The sequence below is a fragment of the Mercenaria mercenaria genome, chromosome 6 (assembly GCF_021730395.1).
Source record: "Mercenaria mercenaria strain notata chromosome 6, MADL_Memer_1, whole genome shotgun sequence".
Classification (NCBI taxonomy): Eukaryota; Metazoa; Mollusca; class Bivalvia; order Venerida; family Veneridae; genus Mercenaria; species Mercenaria mercenaria.
The window spans coordinates 40,491,796-40,514,835 of record NC_069366.1 but is presented as its reverse complement, the minus strand read 5'-3'; the positions used below and the strand labels follow the sequence as shown (position 1 = coordinate 40,514,835).

Below are 23,040 nucleotides of genomic sequence, written 5' to 3'. Positions count from 1 at the left end.
TCTCAGGCTGTCAACACCTTAGTACACTTTAACAGACATGCGAACAAACATCTCATAATTATGGTCACATCAAACGAGAAAATCGTGGCTACTTAGCATGTTTGTTTAACAATGTACGAGCTGCTGTATTGATCAGTAATAATTTGCTGGAAATAAAGAAATAACGAACGATCTGTTTTAATTGCAATTTATTTGAGCATCCTTGAAAGATAATGATTTTAATGATCAAACACCTACAACCTGGAATCGCGAAATTTTGTATTTTGCCTAATTATTAAACTGACACATTATCCGGTGCTCTGGATATGTACGATACTTATTAATTAAATTTACAAATACAAAAAATTTAAACTCAAAAATAAAATCAACTTTACCATATATTATCAGAGGTTCTGTTCCGTACGTGTTTTTAGACCCGCCCAATAAAACGCTCTTCAAGAGGAGGTTAAAAAAGCACGGCCCAAAATGTAAACACATGACAGTTGACAAAATTGTCCGATTTTCGCTGATATTTTCGGGTTTTCAAGCTGGAAAAAAATGTTTGAAGCTCTACCTTGGTATATATTACGCATCCCTTTGAGAAAATGAAAAAAATCGTTAAAAAACTGCGTCATATATTCGAGTTTTTACGGTAATTCCGATTCGTCAAAAAACATAGTGCCAGGTGTCAGAAACTGCTGGCCCTTTACAAAGATTTTACAAGTATACTATTTCATAATAATTTACCAGACATTTTCCTTGCATAATTATCTTCCAAACCTGTTGAAGCAAGCAGTATATCTCAGGTGAGTGACCTAGGGCCATCATGGCCCTATTGTCTCATGTATTGACTCAATGCAATTGTATACAGGTAAGTACTAGCGGTAATACACCATGTTAATCTGTCGTGATGGTTTTTTACATCCATTTTATCACGGGGGAGGAACTGTTACACGAGACTCGGTTGTGGAGGATATCATGTTACAGATTTAGGATGCTACTGTTACAGTATTCCTGGATAATGTTACAGCATTCAGAGGATAAAAATCACTGTCAGTGTTTTGTTTGCCAAAAAATAGTAAACATTTATCTCTTCTTTGCAAAAGTAAAAATTGTTTTTCTAGATCAATGGTATGTACGTCTGCTGAGACATGGTTTAACACGTGAAATACAATATATTGATGTCTATCAAGCGTTTAATGACAAAATCTGAAATTTTGATAGAAAATTATCTAAAAGAAGTTGATTAAAATATGTTTCAACCAAATTTTATGCTCATTTGCATTGATAAAGACCCTCTTTAGGCATGCAGTTATAATACGAGGTAGAAAAATCAATGTGGGTCTAATTTTTGGTGGTTTTATAGAATGTTACAGTTGTGGGGTGCTTCTTCTGGATGTGTTACAGATTTAGGATGATACTTTTTGGAATACATTTTGACAATATACAATACCAGGATAGCAAATAAAATTTAGATATCATGAATTATGCGGGATTTTTTGTAAGATGTAACATATATATTATACCAAGTGCATTTTTTTCTAATTTTGAAATTCTAAATCTGATTCAACAGCTATATATAATAAAATGATATATAAACATTTTCAATGGAAAGCTAGTGTTCTATATCTAATGTATATGATACCATAATCACCAATTCGCATTGAATCGTCGTTTGCACTTTAATAAGCTGTTCTTTCATAAATAGTACCTGTTTATGCTACATGTATTAAGCTAGCAAATGATGTGTCCTAGCTTCAGAAGAGCTTGGCAATGCGTGTCTTTATCAATGATTTCAATTACTAATAAGCTTAAAAGAAAATAACCTCTCGGAATCGGTAATGGAGAACTTTAGAAAATAATTGGCTTTTCTCACAACAACTCGCACATGTGCAATAAAACTTTATTTCAAATAACAAAAGATTCTTTTTTTGTTAAACATGTATACGTGTTTACTGTTGGAACAACCATCGAATCATAGTCTGCTTGCAAGCGCGTAGCTGCCTACAAGCAGATATGCATCTGCGCAATGAAGATTTGGCAAGCATGCACAATCAAATAGGCTAATCTGAAGCATTGAATCTGTCTGGTCACAGTTAGAGCCTAAATCATTTAACAGAGGATTTTATACGCAATTCATAGTTAAAATGTATAATGTTTCAGGATTTTCATCTTAAAGTACATGCCTCTTTGTCTTTATGTGTATGACGGTGTCAAGGGCTTTTCAGGACTGTGCGCCATTAGAAGGCATGTCTCAGGACTGTAGGCATTGCATAAACGCGAGCATGAGCACATTAAATTCGGGTTGTTCAAAAATTAGGAGTTACCTTATAAACATAGTAACTCACTCTCTTTTTAGATTTAAACGAAAGTAATTAATCTATGTGAATATAAATAAATACACACTTAAAACATTTTTCGATTTCGCTCTGCGATATCTTTTGTGATTTATTTAGAGGTTATGGAAAAACATTTAACAACCGATGTATTTAGAGATTGTTCAAACGATCGGTCAATTTGCATGGAAAAGGGATGGGAGATTTGCTCTGCATAACTTGTATCATCAACTGTTCATCATATGTGATTCTTGACATATCACAACCGACATCTTCTCCCATTAGGTGGACTTTCCTGTGTTTTTAAACGTCGTTACAGCAACGCCACTCAGTATATGTCTGACTGCCTCAAATGACAAATAAATGTTGTAGAGCAGTATTTACATCTAACAACAGAATCCTGAAGAAGGAAAAAGTATCACCCTAAATCTGTAACACATTCAATAGCAGCACCCCACAACTGTAACATATCCTGCTAAACTGCAACATTCTATAAAACCACAAACTATTAGATCAACAGTAATTTTTCTACCTCGTTTTATAAGTCCATGCCTGAAGAGGGTTTTAATCAATGCAAATTTGCATGAAATACGGTTGGAATATCTTTTAATCAATTTCTTTTAGATGTTTTTCTATCAAAATTTCGAATTTTTACATAAAACGTTTGATTGACATCAATATACTGTGTTTCGCAGGTTAAGCCATGTCTCAACAGACGTGCATATCACTGATCTAGAAAAACAATTTTTATTTTTGGAAAAACAGATAAATCTTTACCACATCTTTGGCAAACAAAATACCGACAGCTATTATTATCCTCCGAATGCTGTAACGTTATCCAGGAATACTGTAACAGAAGCATCCTAAATCTGTAACATGATATCCTCCACAACCGAGTCTCGTGTAACAGTTCCTCCCCCCTTGTTTATGAACAGTTTAGACATAATCCAGTTACTGTGTTCCATTTCCTGTTTCACTTTAGATAATGCTGTTTCAATGCATCACTTGAAAATAAGGTTTTCTATTTGTTTTGTAAGGGTATTTCAGTACAAGTTTATGCTTTTCCTGTAAGAAATGTAAGTTAAAATGTTAAAGTTCTGTTACTGATAGAAATTTCTCCATTTTTCACTGAATTTCTGCCCAATTTTGACTAGGAAAAATACGTTTTTGATCTGCTTATTAGACAGAGAGGCGAATTCAAACATTGTTGTTAAATTTCCCCATCTTACAAGCAAGTAAATATGGTATGTTGCTCCGCTTATTTAGATGTTGTACTGGCATGCAATATGTTTTGTGAAAAATGTCCCTAGGTTGTCCCTGTTACAATTTCTTGTTTCATTTGTTTGAAGATATCATATTTTCATCAATGATTAAAACAGACATGACCAAATGCATTAAACTTGTTTATTTGGGAAATGGTTGATTACAAGCTAAATATCCTTGCCATGCAATGATTATGTCTCAGCTCGAGTGAATAATAGCAGTCTATGTTTGATGGAGTATTTTTATGAGTGAAAATGAAATGTGCAACACCCCAAGAATAGGCTTACATATCTTCAGTTTGTAGTTGCTACAGATAATGTGTGATGCACAATGCCATGCCAATTTGACTAAAGTGGTTCATTTTCTTTCAGTTAGGCCCATTTAGGTCGTTAAAAATGCTGCACATATTAATAAGGCTTTAATGGATTTAAAAATATATGTTCAGGAAGATGGTATACACATAGAAAGAAAGCACAGCCCAGTTTATTTACAAAAAAAGAATGGGATGAAAGTAGATTAAAGAGTGAGTGAACAATAACTGAGAGATGTTCTCGCAACTGATCCTTCTAAGACTATACCCCACACTTTTCCGTGATTTGCGTCTTTTGTTTTTGTTGTACAATGTACATCTATTTTAATTATAGACATATCATTTTTGCCCTGTCTGTTCATCCGTCCCTCCATCACACTTCATTTCCAATCAATAAATGGAGAACCGTTTGACCTAGAACCTTTAAACTTAAAAGGGTGGCAGGGCTTATGGACAACCCCTATTGTTTTTGGGGTCACTCCATCAAATGTCAAGGTCACAGGGGCCAGAACATGGAAATCAATTTCCAATCAATAACTTGAGAACCATTTGACCCGGAACCTTCAAACTTCATAGGATGATAGGACTTTAAGAGTAGATGACCCTTATGGTTTTTGGGGTCACTTTATTAAAGGTCAAGGTCACAGGAGCCATCCATCTATCACTTCATAAAAGGTCAAGGTCATAGGGCTATCCATCCGTCACTCTTCATTTTAACAATAACTGGAGAACCATTTAACCTAGAACCTTCAAACTTAATGGGATGATAGGGGACTTTGTAAGCCCTATTATTTTGGGGGGTACACGATCAAAGATCAAGGTCAAAGGGGCCTGAACATGGAAAACCATAGATGTTAATCATCTTTAAATCCATACAAACACTGCTGTATGTTTTGTTTTGTTGTTGTGGCTGCGTTCTTCAAATATAACCGTTACTACTGGATCTTTGCGCATTTTACCGCTCTCAAAAAATACTTTTCCCATACCATATCATGATTTTTAATGCTCATGGTGAGCCATTGTGATCATGCTATGTCCGTCATGTGTCCGTCTGTTCATCATCAACAATTTCTTTTTACCCCATCTCTAAAACCACTGAATGGATTTTGATGAATCTTGGCCTGTATGTTCCTTGGGTGTTCCTCTTAATGGAATTGTTAAAATGGTTTTACTTGGTTGCACAGATTTGAAAATGGAAAAATCTTCAAAAGGCATCGCCTAAACCGCTGGTCTGATTTTGAAATAATTTCTCACAAAAGGGTCCTTTTTTTAATTATCCCCCGCCGATGACATCGGGAGGGGGGTATTGAAATGGTGTTGTCCGGCCGTCCACAGCCATTTCTCAGTAACTAGCAGGTAGAATTTCATGAAACTTGAAATAAACATGTACCAACATACTGCGATGATGCCCGTCAAGTGTTTTTTTAGATTGGTCAATTTCCCTTAGAGTTATTGCCCTTGATTTAATGAAAAATGCCCAAAAATGTCCGTCCGTAGCCATTTCTCAGTAACTATCAGGTAGAATTTCATAGAACTTGACATAAACATGCACCAGCATACTGCGATGATGCCCATCAAATTTTTTATTGGATTGGTCAATTTCCCTTAGAGTTATTGCCCTTGATTTAATGAAAAATCTACATGTGCAGCCATTTCTCAGTAACAAGCTTGTAGAATTTCATAAAACTTGACATAAATATGAACCAACATACTTCAGTGATGCCGTTCATTTTTTTTTCAATTGGTCAATTTTCCTTAGCGTTATTGCCCTTTAATTGTTTAAAAATCTACAGATTTGTACATAACAAACCATTGGTAGAATTTCATTAAACTTCTTTCATTCTTTTCCATGAACATTTAGTATAAACATGTGAAGTTTTGTACCCACATCTGGTCACCACCTTGCCTTGGTCACACATCCTCCCCCCCCCCACCCCCCCCCCCCCCCCCCCCATTAAAAAAAAATCATTCCTTTTTATTTTTTTTCAAACCTTCCATGAATATATATTAGCATGCAGAGTTGTACCATTCCCCCACCTCACTCTCCACTCGGTCTTGCCCACCACCCCGATAATACGTCCCCATCCCCCACCCAGTTTTTTTGTTGTTTTTTTTAATTTTTATTAATATTTATAATCAACAGGTGAAATTTTGCACCCTCACCCGGTCAGTTAAAATGATTTTGACTAATGAAATTATTTGCTTCTTAGTAACATCCTTAACTTTTTGCCAGAAATATTTTTTTGCCATTCCTCACCTCAAGCCCTTTCGGAGGGGGGATACCAATTCATTGAATTTGCTTGTTCCTACCAAGATTGTTCAGATTTTTGTGGCTCATCAAAAAACATGGCCACCAGGGGGCATGGCCACTTTTCCCTGTAAGTATATAGTGGAAACTTTCAAAATCTTCTTGTGTGAAACTGCTGGGCCAATTTTGAGATAACATAACACAAATTATCCTTGTTATTTTGATTCGTCAAATGCTATACTAGATCATATATCATTGCATAACCTTAGAACGGCCAGCACATTTTTATACAATCTCGCCAGGCATACGTATGTTTTTGACAACAGAAAAAATGATGTCAGATGACCTTCAGCTTTCCTGGAAGTAAAGAAAATGAAAATACACAGGCTAACCTTGAAAACGAAAATTGCATTTGCTTTGGTCAGTAGCCAGGGTTCACACATAGGGGTCACCCTGTCTAAATGTATGTACATGGACTTTTTAAGTGTTTTTTTTGCAAAAGAGGAGTCAGTTTCCAGCACTTTCTAACAATTTGTCCTCTTTTGAGGTTAACAACTTCTGGTTTAAGTTTTGCCTGCATGTTGCTACCTCCAAAACTAATACTTTAACATTTAGGGTAATATTCCTGTTTCTGGGACAACAGTTGAATAGTCGAGCATTGGCTGTGTTACAGAAAGCTCTTGTTGTTACTCAGAATCCTAACTGTAGGACCATCAGGACCCTCTTGGTTAAAACATAGCTAAAATATGACTCTCGTGGCACCAAGGATAGATCTTTAAGCATGAATAAATGAATGAATGTTTATTAATTATGCTTGTTGAGAAATGTTCAAAGGTAAAATTTAATGTATAACTAAAAACTATGTTACAGGTGTTATATATCCTTGATAAATATTTTGAACATTTTCATTTCAGATCCTGAAGAATTCTTGAATTTGCTTCTAAATGAAATAACTAAAGCAGACCCTTTCCTCAAAATTTGGTAAGTTTACATCATTATAGAAGCTCTCTGTTTCTTTTGTAAGTATCATTCTCAACAATAAAAGGTCTGCCTTGCTTCCCCCAGCCTTGTCTGAGGGACTATAAGGAACCTCTGGTAAGTGTATAAACAATATTTGTTATGCCCCCCTTTAAAAAGGAGGGGTATATTGTTTAGCAGATGTCAGTTGGTCTATCTGTCTGTCGGGATGTAGACCAATTGGTTTCCGGATGATAACTCAAGAACGCTTGGGCATAGGATCATTAAAAGTTGATAGGGAGGTCATGACCAGCAGATGACCCTTATTGATTTTGAGGTCAGTAGGTCAAAGTTCAAGGTCACAGTGACCTGGAACAGTTGAACGGTTTCCGGATGATAACTCTATAGTGCTTGGGCATAGGATCATGAAGTAGATTATAGGGAGGCTGATCATGACCAGCAGATGATCCCTATTGATTTTGAGATCAGTAGGTCAAAGGTCAAGGTCATACTGATCCGGAACAGTTAAACCTTTTCCAGGCAATAACTTGAGAATGCTTGGGCATAGGATTACGTTGATAATGACCAGCAGGTGACCCCTATTGATTTTTGAGTACAGTAGATCAAAGGTCAAGGTCACAGTGATCCGGAACAGTTAAACCATTTCCAGACGATAACTTAAGAACACTTGGACCTAGAATCATGAAACTTAATAGGAAGGTTGATCATGACCAGCAGATGACCCCTAATGATTTTGAGGTCAGTAAGTCAAAGGTCAAGGTCACATTGACCCAGAACGGTAGAGCTTCTTTTGCCAAATAACTCAGAAACTTATTCAAACTTATTATACACAAAGGGTGTGAAGTGATTTTTGTCCCTACTTCATCTCCAAAAGTTCTATACAGATTTCAGTGAAATTTCACAATAGTGATTGATAGAAAACCTCATTGTGCATATCATTTACACATGCCAAGTTTTTGCATTGTTGCAGAGTTATGGCCCTGTAGAGGTAATTTTTGAAATCAAATTTGTCTAGTTAACTTCTCCTATACTGTTGTAAGAATGATCACTAGCAAACAAGTTTTATGGTTGAATGATTTTTCACTGAATTACTGCTCTCTGATAATTATACATTAAGTTATGCCTGTAGGGCTAAATAAAATAATACGTGTGGTTCCGGTTTCCCAACCGACCCTATTTTTTCCGGCCGACCTAACTTTTTAACCAGGTTTTCAAAGAAAACCTGAGTTATTAGATTGGGGTATGTCGTTGGTCGGGCGGGCGGGCGACAGCGTCAAACTGGTGTTTTCGGTCAATAACTTTTGTTTCGGTAAAGATATTTGAATAAAACTTGGTATGTATGTAGTTTATATCAAGACAAAGGCTGGGATTGATTTTGGGGTTTCTGGGGTCAAGGTCAAGGTCAGGGTCACTGTTACTTAAAATAGAAAAAGGGTTTCCGGTCAATAACTTTTGTTTTGGTAAAGATATTTGAATAAAACTTGGTATGTATGTAGTTTATATCAAGACAAAGGCTGGGATTGATTTTGGGGTTTCTGGGATCAAGGTCAATGTCACTGTTACTTAAAATAGAAAAAGGGTTTCTGGTCAATAACTTAACTTAGGAATGAGCTATCATGATGAAACTTAGTGTATAGAAAACTTATATAAAGTTGTAGCTTGGGATTGATTTTGGGGTTTCTGGGATCAAGGTCAAGGTCATTGTTACTAAAAATAGGGTTATGGTTAGGTTAGGGTTAGGGTTGTGCTTTAAAGTGGTGCACTGTGATTCAGTATACTTTTTTATTCTTATGAAAAGTGTTGAAAACCTGGTTTCGTGGCATTGCCGCATTTCTTGTTTATTGTTATCAAAAAAAAAAAAAAAATCTGTTCGGTTGACCCGAGGTTCCCAGTTTTGACCCGCGAAGAATTGAGAAAAATTCCCGTGCATCGGCTTGACCTGCGGAAATCTAAAATTCGGAAGTTCTGCCTCTTGTCAATCAAAATCTCGGTGAATTTCAATATTGTTTGCCGCCACAAGCGGAAGTATGGCAGTAGGCGGAGCATCGTATATTAATTAGCTACTGACAGATGTCAGTCACACCACGCGCCGACTGACACGTAGTCATCTCACAGTTTGAATTTAGTACAATAATGTCCGTCATTATCAATGTGTTTATTGATCAATGTGTAAAAATTTATTGATAAACAATGCGATGAGCAGCCTATTATCGTGTTTGTACCACTTGTTATTAGCGGTATAACCTACTGTTGATTATCGATAATTTACATCTATTAATGTGTGTGCATCAAGTTTTTACAACTTTAAGTAAACAGATTACAACAGTTTAAAAAAAACGGCGATTCGGATTTCACCTGGAGGCGATAATTATGAGAAGTGGCTGACTTTACAGCGACTATGTAGGGTGATCCTTTGAGTCATTGAAAAAAAAGTGTCTCAGCCTGATCTTTGCTTTGTTGTCGTCAGAAACTTTCGCCAACTGATCCAAAATAACGCCAGATTTTGTGGCAACCAACAGCGCGACCCCTGCCTACAGGTTATGTTGTATTGTTATACGTCTTGCCTACTTGATACTGAACAACAAATTGCATAATTAAAATCGTTATTCTGTGTGCTTGATACGATCATATGAGCAGAAAACATAAGTACTTTATAGAAATGAAATTCAAAACAAGAATTTTATCAAGAATTTAATGCTTTCCTTCATTCTTCCGTATCTGTCACCCGTTTTCGCGACCGTGATTTTCGGATATTTCTGTCGGTTTTTTTTATGAGATTTTCTAGTGCAATCGTAATAAATAGTCAATAAAAAGTCTGCATTTAAGAAAAATATGACAACTGTTGCAAAAGCAACTCTTATTTTGAAGCATTTTTCGAAAATAAACACATGCAAAGGCACCAAACCCCTAAACACAGAAGTAAAGTCACTCTTCAAGAAAATATTAGGCTATTAAACATATGCAAAATTTACCTTTTACAATTTGCAACTATAAATTGGATTTATAGTTTAATATTGGATGTAACATCATGATCAAAACTTTTGATCCTGTGTGTATTTTTTTTTCAATATATATATAGTTTTAACTGTTAATTAGAAAATATACAGATTACATTAGATGAAGGCCTTTGCCTGAAAATTTTATCAAAGTGACCTTTTCCCTGGCCTGTGTTTTGGACTTAGTAATATTCAGAATGCATAAATAAACTAAATATATATTATATATCTGCAACTTTTACACGTGTTACGGGTACTTTTTTAACCTGAATCCCCAGGTCCTGTGATGGTTAATATGTTTCACATGCCAAACGTTCACTTCGAAAGCTATGTTACTGTGAACATAAAATTGAAAGAACGAAAGAAATATACACTGATCAGGACAAAGTGCTCAAGGTGAGCTTTTGTGATCGCCCTGTGTCCGTCGTCTGTCCGTCATCAAAAATTTGACTGTTAACACTCTAGAGGTCACAATTGGTGCAATCTTAATGAAACTTGGTCAGAATGTTACCCTCAATAAAATCTTGGATGAAAATGATATTAGGTCATCTGGGGTCAAAAACTAGGTCACCAGGTCAGATCAAAAGAAAAGCTTGTTAACACTCTAGAGGTCACAATTTTGGCCCAATCTTAATGAAACTTGGTCAGAATGTTACCCTCAATAAAATCTTGGATGAAAATGATATTAGGTCATCTGGGGTCAAAAACTAGGTCACCAGGTCAAATCAAAGGAAAAGCTTGTTAACACTCTAGAGGTCACAATTTTGGCCCAATCTTAATGAAACTTGGTCAGATTGTTACCCTCAATAAAATTTTGGGCGAGTTCTATATTGGGTCATCTAGGGTCTAAAACTAGGTCTCCAGCTCAGATCAAAGGAAAAGCTTGTTTACACTCTAGAGGCTACATTTATGACCATATCTTAATGAAATTTGGTCAGAATGTTAATCTTGATGATTCCTAAATCAGGTGAGCGATACAGGGCCTTCATGGCCCTCTTGTTTTAGATACAGCCTTGAAATTTGAATGATATATTCAGTTTTGCACACTGATCTTAAAACTGACTTTCAGTGAACATGAGTATGACCTACTTACCTACTTCCTTAATACATGTATTTTAGCATTAGTTTGACATTTGAAATATGTAGCTCATACTACTCAGGTGAGCGATCCAGGGTCATCATGACCCTCTTGTTTAAGATACTCCCTTGAAATTTGGATGACATGTACAGTTTTGCACACCGATCTTAAAAATGACTTACATTGAACATGAATGTGACCTACTTACCTACTTTCTTTGTTTTTCTCACTTTTGTGATCGCCCTGTGGGCGTCGTCCATCCGTCGTCGTCAACAGTTTGACTGTTAACACTCTAGAGGTCACATTTTTGGCCCAATCTTAATGAAACATGGTCAGAATGTTACTCTCAATAAAATCTTTGATAAGTTTGATATTGGGTCATCTAGGGTCAAAAACTAGGTCACCAGGTCAGATCAAACAAAAAGCTTGTTAACACTCTAGAGGCCACATTTATGATTGTATCGTCATGGAACTTGGTCAGAGTGTTATCTTGATGAACTTTAGGTCAAGTTCAAATCTAGGTCAAGTTGAGTAAGAAACTAGGTCACCAGGTCAAATCAAAGGTAAGGCTTGTTAACACTCTAGAGGCCACATTTATGACTGTATCTAATAACAGTTGGTCAGAATGTTAATCATGATGGTTTTTAGATCAAGGTTGAATCTGGGTCAGGTGGGGTCAAAAACTAGGTCACCAGGTCAAATCAAAGGAAAAGCTAGTTAACACTCTAGAGGCCACATCTAAGACTATATCTTAATGAAACTTGGTCAGAATGTTAACCTTGATGATCTTTAGGTCAAGTTTAAATCTGGGTCAGGTGGGGTCAAAAACTAGGTCATCAGGTCAAATCAAAGGAAAAGCTAGTTAACACTAAGAGGCCACATTTATGACTGTATATTCATGAATCTTGGTCAGAATGTTAATCTTGATGATCTTTAGGTCAAGTTTAAATCTGAGTCAGGTGGGGTCAAAAACTAGGTCACCAGGTCAGATCAAATGTAAAGCTTGTTAACACTCTAGAGGCCAAATTTATGAAAATATCTCTATGAAACTTAGTCAGAATATTAGTCTTGGTGATCTTTAGGTCAAGTCCAAATCTAGGTCAAGTGGAATAAGAAACAAGGTCACCAGGTCAAATCAAAGAAAAATTTTGTTAACACTCCAGAGGCCACATTTAAGACTATATCTTAATGAAACTTGGTCAGAATGTCAACCTTGATGATCTTTAGGTCAAGTTTAAATCAGGGTCATCTGGGGTCAAAAACTAGGTCACCAAATCAAAGGAAAAGCTAGTTAACACTCCAGAGGCCACATTTATGACCTTACCATAATGAAATTTGGTCAGAATGTTAATCCTGATGATGTTCAGGTCAATTTCAATTCTGGGTCAGGTGGGGTCAAAAACTGGGTCACCAGGTCAAATCAAAGGAAAAGCTTGTTAACATGCTAGAGGCTACATTTATGACTGTATCTTCATGAAACTTGCTCAGAATGTTAACCTTCATGATCTTTAGGTCAAGTTCGAATCTGACCTACTGACCTACTTTTTTGTTTTTAGCTCAGGTGAGTTTTTGTGATCACTCGATGTCTGTCGTCTGTTGTCTGTCTGTTAACATTTAGCTTGTGTAGAGGCTGTATTTTTCAACTGATCTTCATGAAATTTTGTCAGAATGATAACCTTGATGAACTCTAGACCAAGATTGAAAATGGGTCATCTGGGGTCAAAAACTAGGTCACTAGGTCAAAGCAAAGAAAAACTTTGTGTATGCGATAGGGGCTGTATTTTTCAACTGATCTTCATGAAATTTTGTCAGAATGATTGTCTTGATCAAATCTAAGCAAAGTTTGAAAATTGGTCATCTGGGGTCAAAAAATAGGTCAAATTAAAGAAAAACCTTGTGTATGTAATATAGAGGCTGTATTTTTCAACTGGTCTTCATGAAATTTTGTCAGAATGATTGTCTTGATCAAATCTAGGATAAGTTCAAAAATGGGTCATCTGGGGTCAAAAACTAGGTCACTAGGTCAAATCTAAGAAAAACTTGTGTATGCTATAGAGGCTGTATTTTTCAATTACTCTTTGTGAAATTTAGTCAGAATGATGGCCTTGATGAAAGCTAGGCCAAGTTTGAAAATAGGTTATCTAGGATTAAAAACTAGGTCACTAGGTCAAATCAAAGAAAAACCTTGTGTATGCAATAGAGGCTGTATTTTTCAATTGATTTTCATGAAATTTGGTCAGAATGATTGCCTTGATGAAGTCTAGGCCGAGTTCGAATATGGGTCATCTGGGGTCAAAAAGTAGGTCACTGGATCAAATCAAAGAAAAATCTTCTGTATGCGATAGAGCCTGTATTTTCAATTGATTTTCATGAAATTTAGTCAGAACGATTGCCATGATAAATCTAGGCCGAGTTTGAATATGGGTCATCTGGGGTCAAAAACTAGGTCACTAGGTCATATCTAAGAAGATACTTGTTTAAACTCAAGAGACCACAGTTTTTGGTCCAATCTTAATGAAAATTGGCCAGAATATTTCTTTCCATGAAATCACTAGATCAAACATCTTACACTGTTATAGTGTGTTTCTCAGGTGAGTGACCTAGGGCCAACTTAGCCCTCTTGTTTAAGATACAGCCTTGATATTGGGATGACATTTACAGTTTTGCACACAGATCTTAAAACTGACTTCAATGACCATGAATATGACCTACTGACTTACTTTCTACAGGTGAGCAATGCAGGGCCTTCAGAGCCCCCTTGTTTTAAGATTGTATCTTCATGAAACTTGCTCAGAATGTTAACCTTCATGATCTTTAGGTCAAGTTCGAATCTGACCTACTGACCTACTTTTTTGTTTTTAGCTCAGGTGAGTTTTTGTGATCACTCGATGTCCGTCGTCTGTTGTCTGTCTGTCAACATTTAGCTTGTGTAGAGGCTGTATTTATACCCCCACCAAACATGTTTGAGGGGGGTATATAGGAGTCAGTTTTGTCGCGTCCCGTCCCGTCGCGTCCTGTCCCGTCCCGAAATCTATTATCTCAGTTATTACCAAATGAATTTGATTCAAACTTAAAATACATGTTCCACCTTATCACCCACATCATGTGACACAAGGTGCATAACTCTTGACACCAAGTTTTCATGAATTATGTCCCCTTTTACTTAGAATTTAAGGTTAATTTTGTTGTATTTTCACTATATCTCAGTTATTACTAAATGGATTTGATTCAAACTTAAAATAGATGTTCCACCTCATCACCCACATCATGTGACATAAGGTGCATAACTCTGACACCATTTTTTTTATGAATTATGCCCCTTTTTACTAGAATTTAAGGTTGATTTTGATGCATTTTCACTTTATCTCAGTTACTACTGAATGGATTTGATTCAAACTTAAAATAGATGTTCCACCTCATCACCCACATCATGTGCCCACGTCATGTGACACAAGGTGCATAACTCTTACACCAAGTTTTCATGAATTATGTCCCCTTTTACTTAGAATTTAAGGTTAATTTTGTTGTATTTTCACTATATCTCAGTTATTACTAAATGGATTTGATTCAAACTTAAAATAGTTGTTTCACCTCATCACCTAGATGATGTGACATAAGGTGCTTAACTCTGACATAAATTTTTTATGAATTATGTCCCCTTTTACCTTAAATTTAAGGTTGATTTTGATGTATTTTCACTATATCTCAATTATTACAAAATGGATTTGATTCAAACTTAAAATAAATGTTCCACCTCATCACCCACATCATGTGACACAAGGTCCATAACTCTGACACCAATTTTTCATGAATTATGCCCCTTTTTACTTAGAATTTAAGGTTAATTTTGATGTATTTTCACTATATCTCAATTACTACTGAATGGATTTGATTCAGACTTAAATAGATGTTCCACTCATCACCCAATCATGTGACGCAAGGTGCATAACTCTGACACTATTTTTCTTGAATTGTGTCCCCTTTTACCTAGAATTTAAGGTTAATTTTGATGTATTTTCACTATATCTCATTCTGATTGGCTTAGAGCCAAAGGGAAGTAACCTTTTTTTAACCTTTGTACTTAGTTTCTTCCCCTTAAATTCCAGGAATTAGTCTATTTTTAGAAATCCTATTTTTAGATTTTCAATATTTTAGGTATTTTTCTAACTTTTTTATTATAAGTCCTATGTAAAAATAAAAACATTTTTCCGTGGTAACATGGGTCGGTAAGACACCTTTTTGTATTCACTTTTAGTGTATCTCTAATATTAGAGATTTGATATATTTACTAGTATTACTATAGTAGTATTTTACTAGTATTACTTATATGTGGAAGCCCAGGATGAAGTACTCCAAAGTATTTTTAAGATTCCTTATGGTTGCCATTCTTCTGTGACAAGACCGTATGGTGGGGGTATGAGTCACTCCTGTGACAGTTCTAGTTTTCAACTGATCTTCATGAAATTTTGTCAGAATGATTACCTTGATGAAATCTAGGCAAGGTTTGAAAATGAGTCATCTGGGATCAAAAACTAGGTCACTAGGTCAAATCAAAGAAAAACCTTTTGTATGCGATGGAAGCTGTATTTTTCAATTGATCTTCATGAATTTTGGTCAGAATGACTGATGAAATCTAGGTCAAGTTCGGGGTATGGGTCATCTTTGGTCAAAAACTAGGTCAGTAGGTCATATCAAAGAAAAAGCTTGTGTATGCAATAGGAACTGCATTTTACACCGAATCTTCATGAAATTTGATTAGAATGTATGTTTGTATGAAATCTATGTCAAGTTTGAATGTGGGAAGTCTGGGTTAAAAAACTAGGTCACCCGGTCAAATTAAACAAAAACCTTGTGTACGCAATAGGGGCTGCATTTTACACTGGGTATTCATAAAATTTGGTCTGAATGATAGCCTTGATGAAATCTAGGTCAAGGTCAAATATGGGTCATTGGGTGTCAAAAACTAGGTCACTAGTTCAAATCAAAGAAAAACCTTGTGTATGCGATAGAGGCTATATTTTTGAACTGATCATCATGAAATCTTGTCAGAATGATGGCCTTGATGAAATCTAGGTCAAGTTCGAAAATGGGTCATCAGGGGTCAAAAACTAGGTCACTAGGTCAAATCAAGAAAAAACCTTGTGTATGCAATAGGGGCAGCATTTTACACTGGATTTTCATAAAATTGAGTCAGAATTATTGCCTTGATGAAATCTAGGTCAAGTTCGAATATGGGTAATCTGGGGTTAAAAACTAGGTCACTAGGTCAAGTCAAAGAAAAACCTTGTTTATGCAATAGAGGCTGTATTTTTCAATTGATCTTCATGAAATTTGGTCAGAGTGATAGCTTTGATGAAATCTAGGTCAGATTCGAATATAGGTCATCTGGGATCAAAAACTAGGTCACTAGGTAAAATCAAAGAAAATACTTGTTATGCCCCCCTTCGAAGAAGGAGGGGTATATTGTTTTGCAGATGTCGTTCGGTCTGTATGTAGACCAATCCCTTTCCGGATGATAAGAACGCTTTGGCCTAGGATCGTGAAAGTTGATAGGGAGGTTGGTCATGACCAGCAGATGACCCCTATTGATTTTGAGGTCAGTATGTGAAAGTTCAAGGTCACAGTGACCCAGAACAGTTAAACTGTTTCCAGATGATAACTCAAGATTGCTTGGGCCTAGGATCTTGAAAGTTGACTGGGAGGTTGGTCATGACCAGCAGATGAACCCTATTGATTTTGAGGTCAGTAGGTCAAAGTTCAAGGTCACAATGACCAGGAACAGTAAAACGGTTTCCGGGCGATAACACAAGAACGCTTGGGCCTAGGATCAGAAAATAGGGAGATCGATCATGACCAGCAGATGACCTCTATTGGTTTTGAGGTCATTTGGTCAAAGTTCTAGGTCAGATTGGCCAGGAACAGTTAAAATGGTTTCTGGATGATAACTTGAGAACGCTTGGGCCAAGGGTCATGAAAGGCGATAGTGAGGTTCATCATGACCAGCAGATGACTCCTATTGATTTTAAGGTCAGTAGGTCAAAGGTCAAGGTTACAGTGACCCAGAACATTTAAACCGTTTCCAGACAATTTCTTGAGAATTCTTGGGTCTAGGATCATGAAACTTGATAGGGAGGTTGGTCATGACCTGTAGATGACCCCAATAGATTTTGAGATCTGAAGGTCAAGGTCACATTGACCCGGAACAGTTAAACCCTTTCCAGACGATACCGTGAGAATGCTTGGGCCTAGGATCACTAAACTTGATAGGGAGGTTGATCATGACCAGGAGATGACCCTTGTTGATTTTGAGGTCAAAAGTCAATGTCACATTGAACCAGAACAGTAGAACTTTTGCATTGAGCAAATAATTTCTGTTCCTTGTGCAATTACTGAATGCATCAAGGGGGGCATTTTGTGTTCGATGAGCTCTTGTTTACACTCGAGATTTTTGCTCCAATTTAAATGAAAATTGGTCAGAATATTTGTTTCCATGAAATCACTAGGTCAAACATGTTTAAACTGACTTTCAGTGACCATCAATATGACCTGCTGACCTACTTTCTTAATATTTTAGCATCAGTTTGACATTTGAAACATGTAGCTCATATTACTCAGGTGAGCAATCAAGGGTCATCATGAACCTCTTTTTAGCTCACCTGAGCCAAAGGCTCATGATCAGCTTTTGTGACCGCTCAATGTCCGTCGTCCGTAGTCCGTCGTGCGTCGTCAGTCGTCCGTCGTCAGTCGTGCGTCCGTCAACATATTCCAAAAAAATCTTCTTCTTGAAAACCACAGGGCAGAATTACACCAAACTTCACAGGAATGATCCTTGGGTGGTCCCCTTTCAAAATTGTTCAAAGAATTTAATTCCATGCAGAACTCTGGTTGCCATGGCAACCGAAAGGAAAAATCTTCTTATCCAAAACCACAGGGCCTAGGGCTTTGATATCTAGTGTGTAGCATCATCTAGTGGTCCTCTACCAAAATTATTCAAATTTTCCCCCTAGGGTCAAATATGGCCCCGCCCTGGGGGTCACATGGTTTATATAGACTTATATAGGGAAAATTTTGAAAATCCTCTTGTACAAAACCACATGGCCTAGGGCTTTGATATTTGGTATGTAGCATCATCTAGTGGTCCTCTACCAAGATTGTTCAAATTATCCCCCTAGGGTCAAATATGGCCCCACCACGGGGGTCCCAAGTTTCACATAGCCTTTTATAGGAAAAAAAGTTTAAAAATCTTCTTGTCTGAAACCACAACACTTAGACCTTTGATATTTGGTTTGTAGCATTGTCTTATGGTCCTCAACCAAAATTGTTCAAATTGTACCCCTTGGGTGAAAAGAGGCCCTGCCCTGGGGGTCCCAAGTTTTATATAGACTTCATATAGGAAAAAGTTTTAAAAATCTTCTTGTCTGAAACCATACGACCTAGGCTTTTGATATTTGGTATGATGCATTGTCTAGTAGTCATCTACCAAAATTGTTCAAATTATGCCCCTGGGGTTAAAAGAGGCCCCGTCCTGGGGTCACTTAGTTAATATGTGAGTTATATAGCAAAAATACTTAAAAAATCATCTGATCCTATTTCCAGGACTGTTTAATTATAATTACCTGATGACCCCAAGTAATATGATGTCACTTGACTGTGACCTTGACCTACTGACTTACTTTCTTGTTTTTTAAGATACAGCCTTGAAATTTTGACGACATACACAGTTTTGCACACAAATGGTAAAACTGAATTTCGTTGACCATGAATGTGACCTACTGACTTTCTTAATATTTTATTATCAGTTTGACATTTGAAACATGTAGCTCATATTACTCAGGTGAGCGATCCAGGGTCATCATGACCCTCTTGTTTAAGATACAGCCTTGAAATTTGGATGACATGTAAGTTTTGCACGCAAATCTTAAAACTGACTTTCAGTGACCATAAATGTAACCTACTGATCTACTTTCTTAATATGTTAGCATCAGTTTGACATTTGAAACATGTAGCTCATATTACTCAGGTGAGTGATCGAGGGTCATAACGACCCTCTTGTTGAGCAGTGGCAAAGAAATTTGGATCACAAGCATAATGTTTGATACAGAATCAATATTCATCTTGAATTGTCTTAATCATGACCTACTGACCTACTTTCTTGTTTTTGAAGGTGCAGCATAGAAATTTGGACCACGTTTATAACTTTTGATACTGATTTCAATACCAATCTTTAATATTCTTAACCCAGAACTACTGACCTTCTTCCTTGTTTTTGAAGCTACAGCAAAGAAATTTGGACCACCAGTTTAATTTTTAAAATAAATTTCAGTAGTTATCTTGAATAATCTTAACCATGACCTACTCACCTAGTTTTTGTTAGTGAAGCTTAAGCAAAGAAATTTGTTCAAGCAAGCAACTATACTCAGGTGAGCGATATAGGGCCATCATGGCTCTCTTGTTTACTTGTACATCAGTAATTTTAAATTTAAAATTGGTTGTATTTTTAGTGCTGAAGACAATCAGGAAACACAACATACATATTTCTACCAGTTAATAATGGAGAAAGATGAAAGACTAGTTCTACCAACAACACAACAATTATTTGAACTATCATTTCTACAGATTGGTATCAAGCTTAAAGAGGTCAGTATTTTTTTTTGGTTACACAGCAGCATAATTTCTTTGGTCGAGTTAAATGCTCCAGTTTACCAGTTATATACAGAGTTTGCAATACAGTATTCCTTTCAAGGTGGATTCCTTCCCAGTATTAACTTTTTTTGCAATTTAATTTCCTCCTCCCCACATGAACCAGAGGTAGCAAGTTACTGACAACTTCCCCCTCCCCGCATGAAGCCAGGGTAGCAAGTTACTAACAACTTCCCCCTCCCTGCATGAACCAGAGGTAGCAAGTTACTGACAACTTCCACCTCCCTACATGAACCAGAGGTAGCAAGTTAATGACAACTTCCCCCTCCCCGCATGAACCAGAGGTAGCAAGCTACTGACACCTTCCCCCTCCCCACATGAAGCAAAGGTAGCAAGTTAATGACAACTTTCCCTCCCCACATGAAGCAAAGGTAGCAAGTTAATGACAACTTCCCCTCCCTGCATGAAGCAAAGGTAGCAAGTTAATGACAACTTTCCCCTCCCTACATGAAGCAAAGGTAGCAAGTTAATGACAACTTCCCCTCCCCACATGAAGCAAAGGTAGCAAGTTAATGACAACTTCCCCTCCCTGCATGAACCAGAGGTAGCAAGTTAATGACAACTTTCCCCTCCCCACATGAAGCAAAGGTAGCAAGTTAATGACAACTTCCCCCTCCCCGCATGAACCAGAGGTAGCAAGCTACTGACACCTTCCCCCTCCCCACATGAAGCAAAGGTAGCAAGTTAATGACAACTCCCCCCCCCCCCCCCCCCCCCCCCCCCCCCCCCCCCCCCCCCACATGAAGCAAAGGTAGCAAGTTAATGACAACTTCCCCTCCCCACATGAAGCAAAGGTAGCAAGTTAATGACAACTTCCCCTCCCTGCATGAACCAGAGGTAGCAAGTTAATGACAACATCCCCTCCCCACATGAAGCAAAGGTAGCAAGTTAATGACAACATCCCCTCCCCACATGAAGCAAAGGTAGCAAGTTAATGACAACTTCCCCTCCCCACATGAAGCAAAGGTAGCAAGTTAATGACAATTTCCCCTCCCCACATGAAGCAAAGGTAGCAAGTTAATGACAACTTCCCCTCCCCACATGAAGCAAAGGTAGCAAGTTACTGACAACTTCCACCTCCCAACATGAACCAGAGGTAGCAAGTTAATGACAACTTCCCCCTCCCCGCATGAACCAGAGGTAGCAAGCTACTGACACCTTCCCCCTCCCCAGATGAAGCAAAGGTAGCAAGTTAATGACAACATCCCCTCCCCACATGAAGCAAAGGTAGCAAGTTAATGACAACTTCCCCTCCCCACATGAAGCAAAGGTAGCAAGTTAATGACAACTTCCCCTCCCTGCATGAACCAGAGGTAGCAAGTTAATGACAACTTTCCCCTCCCCACATGAAGCAAAGGTAGCAAGTTAATGACAACTTCCCCCTCCCCACATGAAGCAAAGGTAGCAAGTTAATGACAACATCCCCTTCCCGGCATGAACCAGAGGTAGCAAGTTAATGACAACTTTCCCCTCCCCACATGAACCAGAGGTAGCAAGTTATTCACAACTTCCCCCTCCCGGCATGAAGCAAAGGTAGCAAGTTAATGACAACATCCCCTTCCCGGCATGAACCAGAGGTAGCAAGTTAATGACAACATCCCCCTCCCTGGATGAACCAGAGGTAGCAAGTTAATGACAACATCCCCTTCCCGGCATGAACCAGAGGTAGCAAGTTAATGACAACATCCCCTTCCCGGCATGAACCAGAGGTAGCAAGTTAATGACAACATCCCCCTCCCTGTATGAAGCAGGGGTATCAAGTTAATGACAACATCCTCCTACTGGGATGAACCGGAGGTAGGATGTTAATGACAACTTCCCTCTCCCTGCATGAACCAGAGGTAGGAAGTTAATGACAACATCTCCCTCCCTGGATGAAGAAGAGGTAGGAAGTTAATGACAACTTCCTCCTTCCAAGATGAAACAGAGGTAGCAAGTTAATGACAACATCCCCACACTGCATGAACCAAAGGTAGGAAGTTAATACCAACATCCCCCTCCCTGCATGAATCAAGTTTACATTAGCAAGTTCATGACAACATCCCCCTCACCTCATGAACCAGCAGTAGGAAGTTAATGCCAACATCCCCCTCCCTGCATGAATCAGAGTTTACATAAGCAAGTTCATGACAACATCCCCCTCACCGCATGAACCAGAGGTAGGAAGTTAATGCCAACATCCCCCTCCCTGCATGAATCAGAGTTTACATAAGCAAGTTAATGACAACTTGCCCCTTCCCGCATGAACCAGAAGTAGGAAATTAATGACAACTTCACCCTCCCAGATGAACAGGGGAAGCAAGTTAATGACAACTTCCCCTCCCTGGATGAACCAGAGGTAGCAAATAATGACAACATCCCCCTCCCTGGATGAACCAGAGGTAGCAAATTAATGACAACATCCCCTTCCCGGCATGAACCAGAGGAAGCAAGTTAATTACAACATCCCCCTCCCTGGATGAACCAGAGGTAGCAAATTAATGACAACTTCCTCCTTCCAGCATGAACCAGTTAGCAAGTTAATGACAACTTCCCCCTCCCTGGATGATCCAGAGGAAGCAAGTTAATGACAACATCCCCCTCCCTGGATGAGTCAGAGGTAGCAAATTAATGACAACTTCCTCCTCCCAGCATGAACCAGTTAGCAAGTTAATGACAACATCCCCCTCCCTTGATGAACCAGAGGTAGCAAATTAATGACAACTTCCTCCTCCCAAGATGTAACAGAGGTAGCAAGTTAATGACAACTTTCCCCTCCCCACATGAACCAGAGGTAGCAAGTTATTCACAACTTCCCCCTCCCGGCATGAAGCAAAGGTAGCAAGTTAATGACAACATCCCCTTCCCGGCATGAACCAGAGGTAGCAAGTTAATGACAACATCCCCCTCCCTGGATGAACCAGAGGTAGCAAGTTAATGACAACATCCCCTTCCCGGCATGAACCAGAGGTAGCAAGTTAATGACAACATCCCCTTCCCGGCATGAACCAGAGGTAGCATGAACCAGAGGTAGCAAGTTAATGACAACATCCCCTTCCCGGCATGAACCAGAGGTAGCAAGTTAATGACAACATCCCCCTCCCTGTATGAAGCAGGGGTATCAAGTTAATGACAACATCCTCCTACTGGGATGAACCGGAGGTAGGATGTTA

At 38.0% G+C, this 23,040-nt stretch overlaps 1 protein-coding gene across 2 annotated transcripts in view; it reads left to right on the top strand.

Moving 5' to 3' along the window:
- LOC123549123 (ubiquitin carboxyl-terminal hydrolase CYLD-like) overlaps positions 1-23,040 on the top strand; it is a 158,056-nt gene that overhangs the window by 99,215 nt on the left and 35,801 nt on the right. For both annotated transcript variants that reach the window (XM_045336961.2, XM_045336960.2), the window contains 2 exons: positions 7,051-7,117; positions 19,690-19,825. In XM_045336961.2, coding sequence (XP_045192896.1) covers positions 7,051-7,117; positions 19,690-19,825 — 203 coding nt within the window. The remainder of the gene's footprint in view (positions 1-7,050; positions 7,118-19,689; positions 19,826-23,040) is intronic.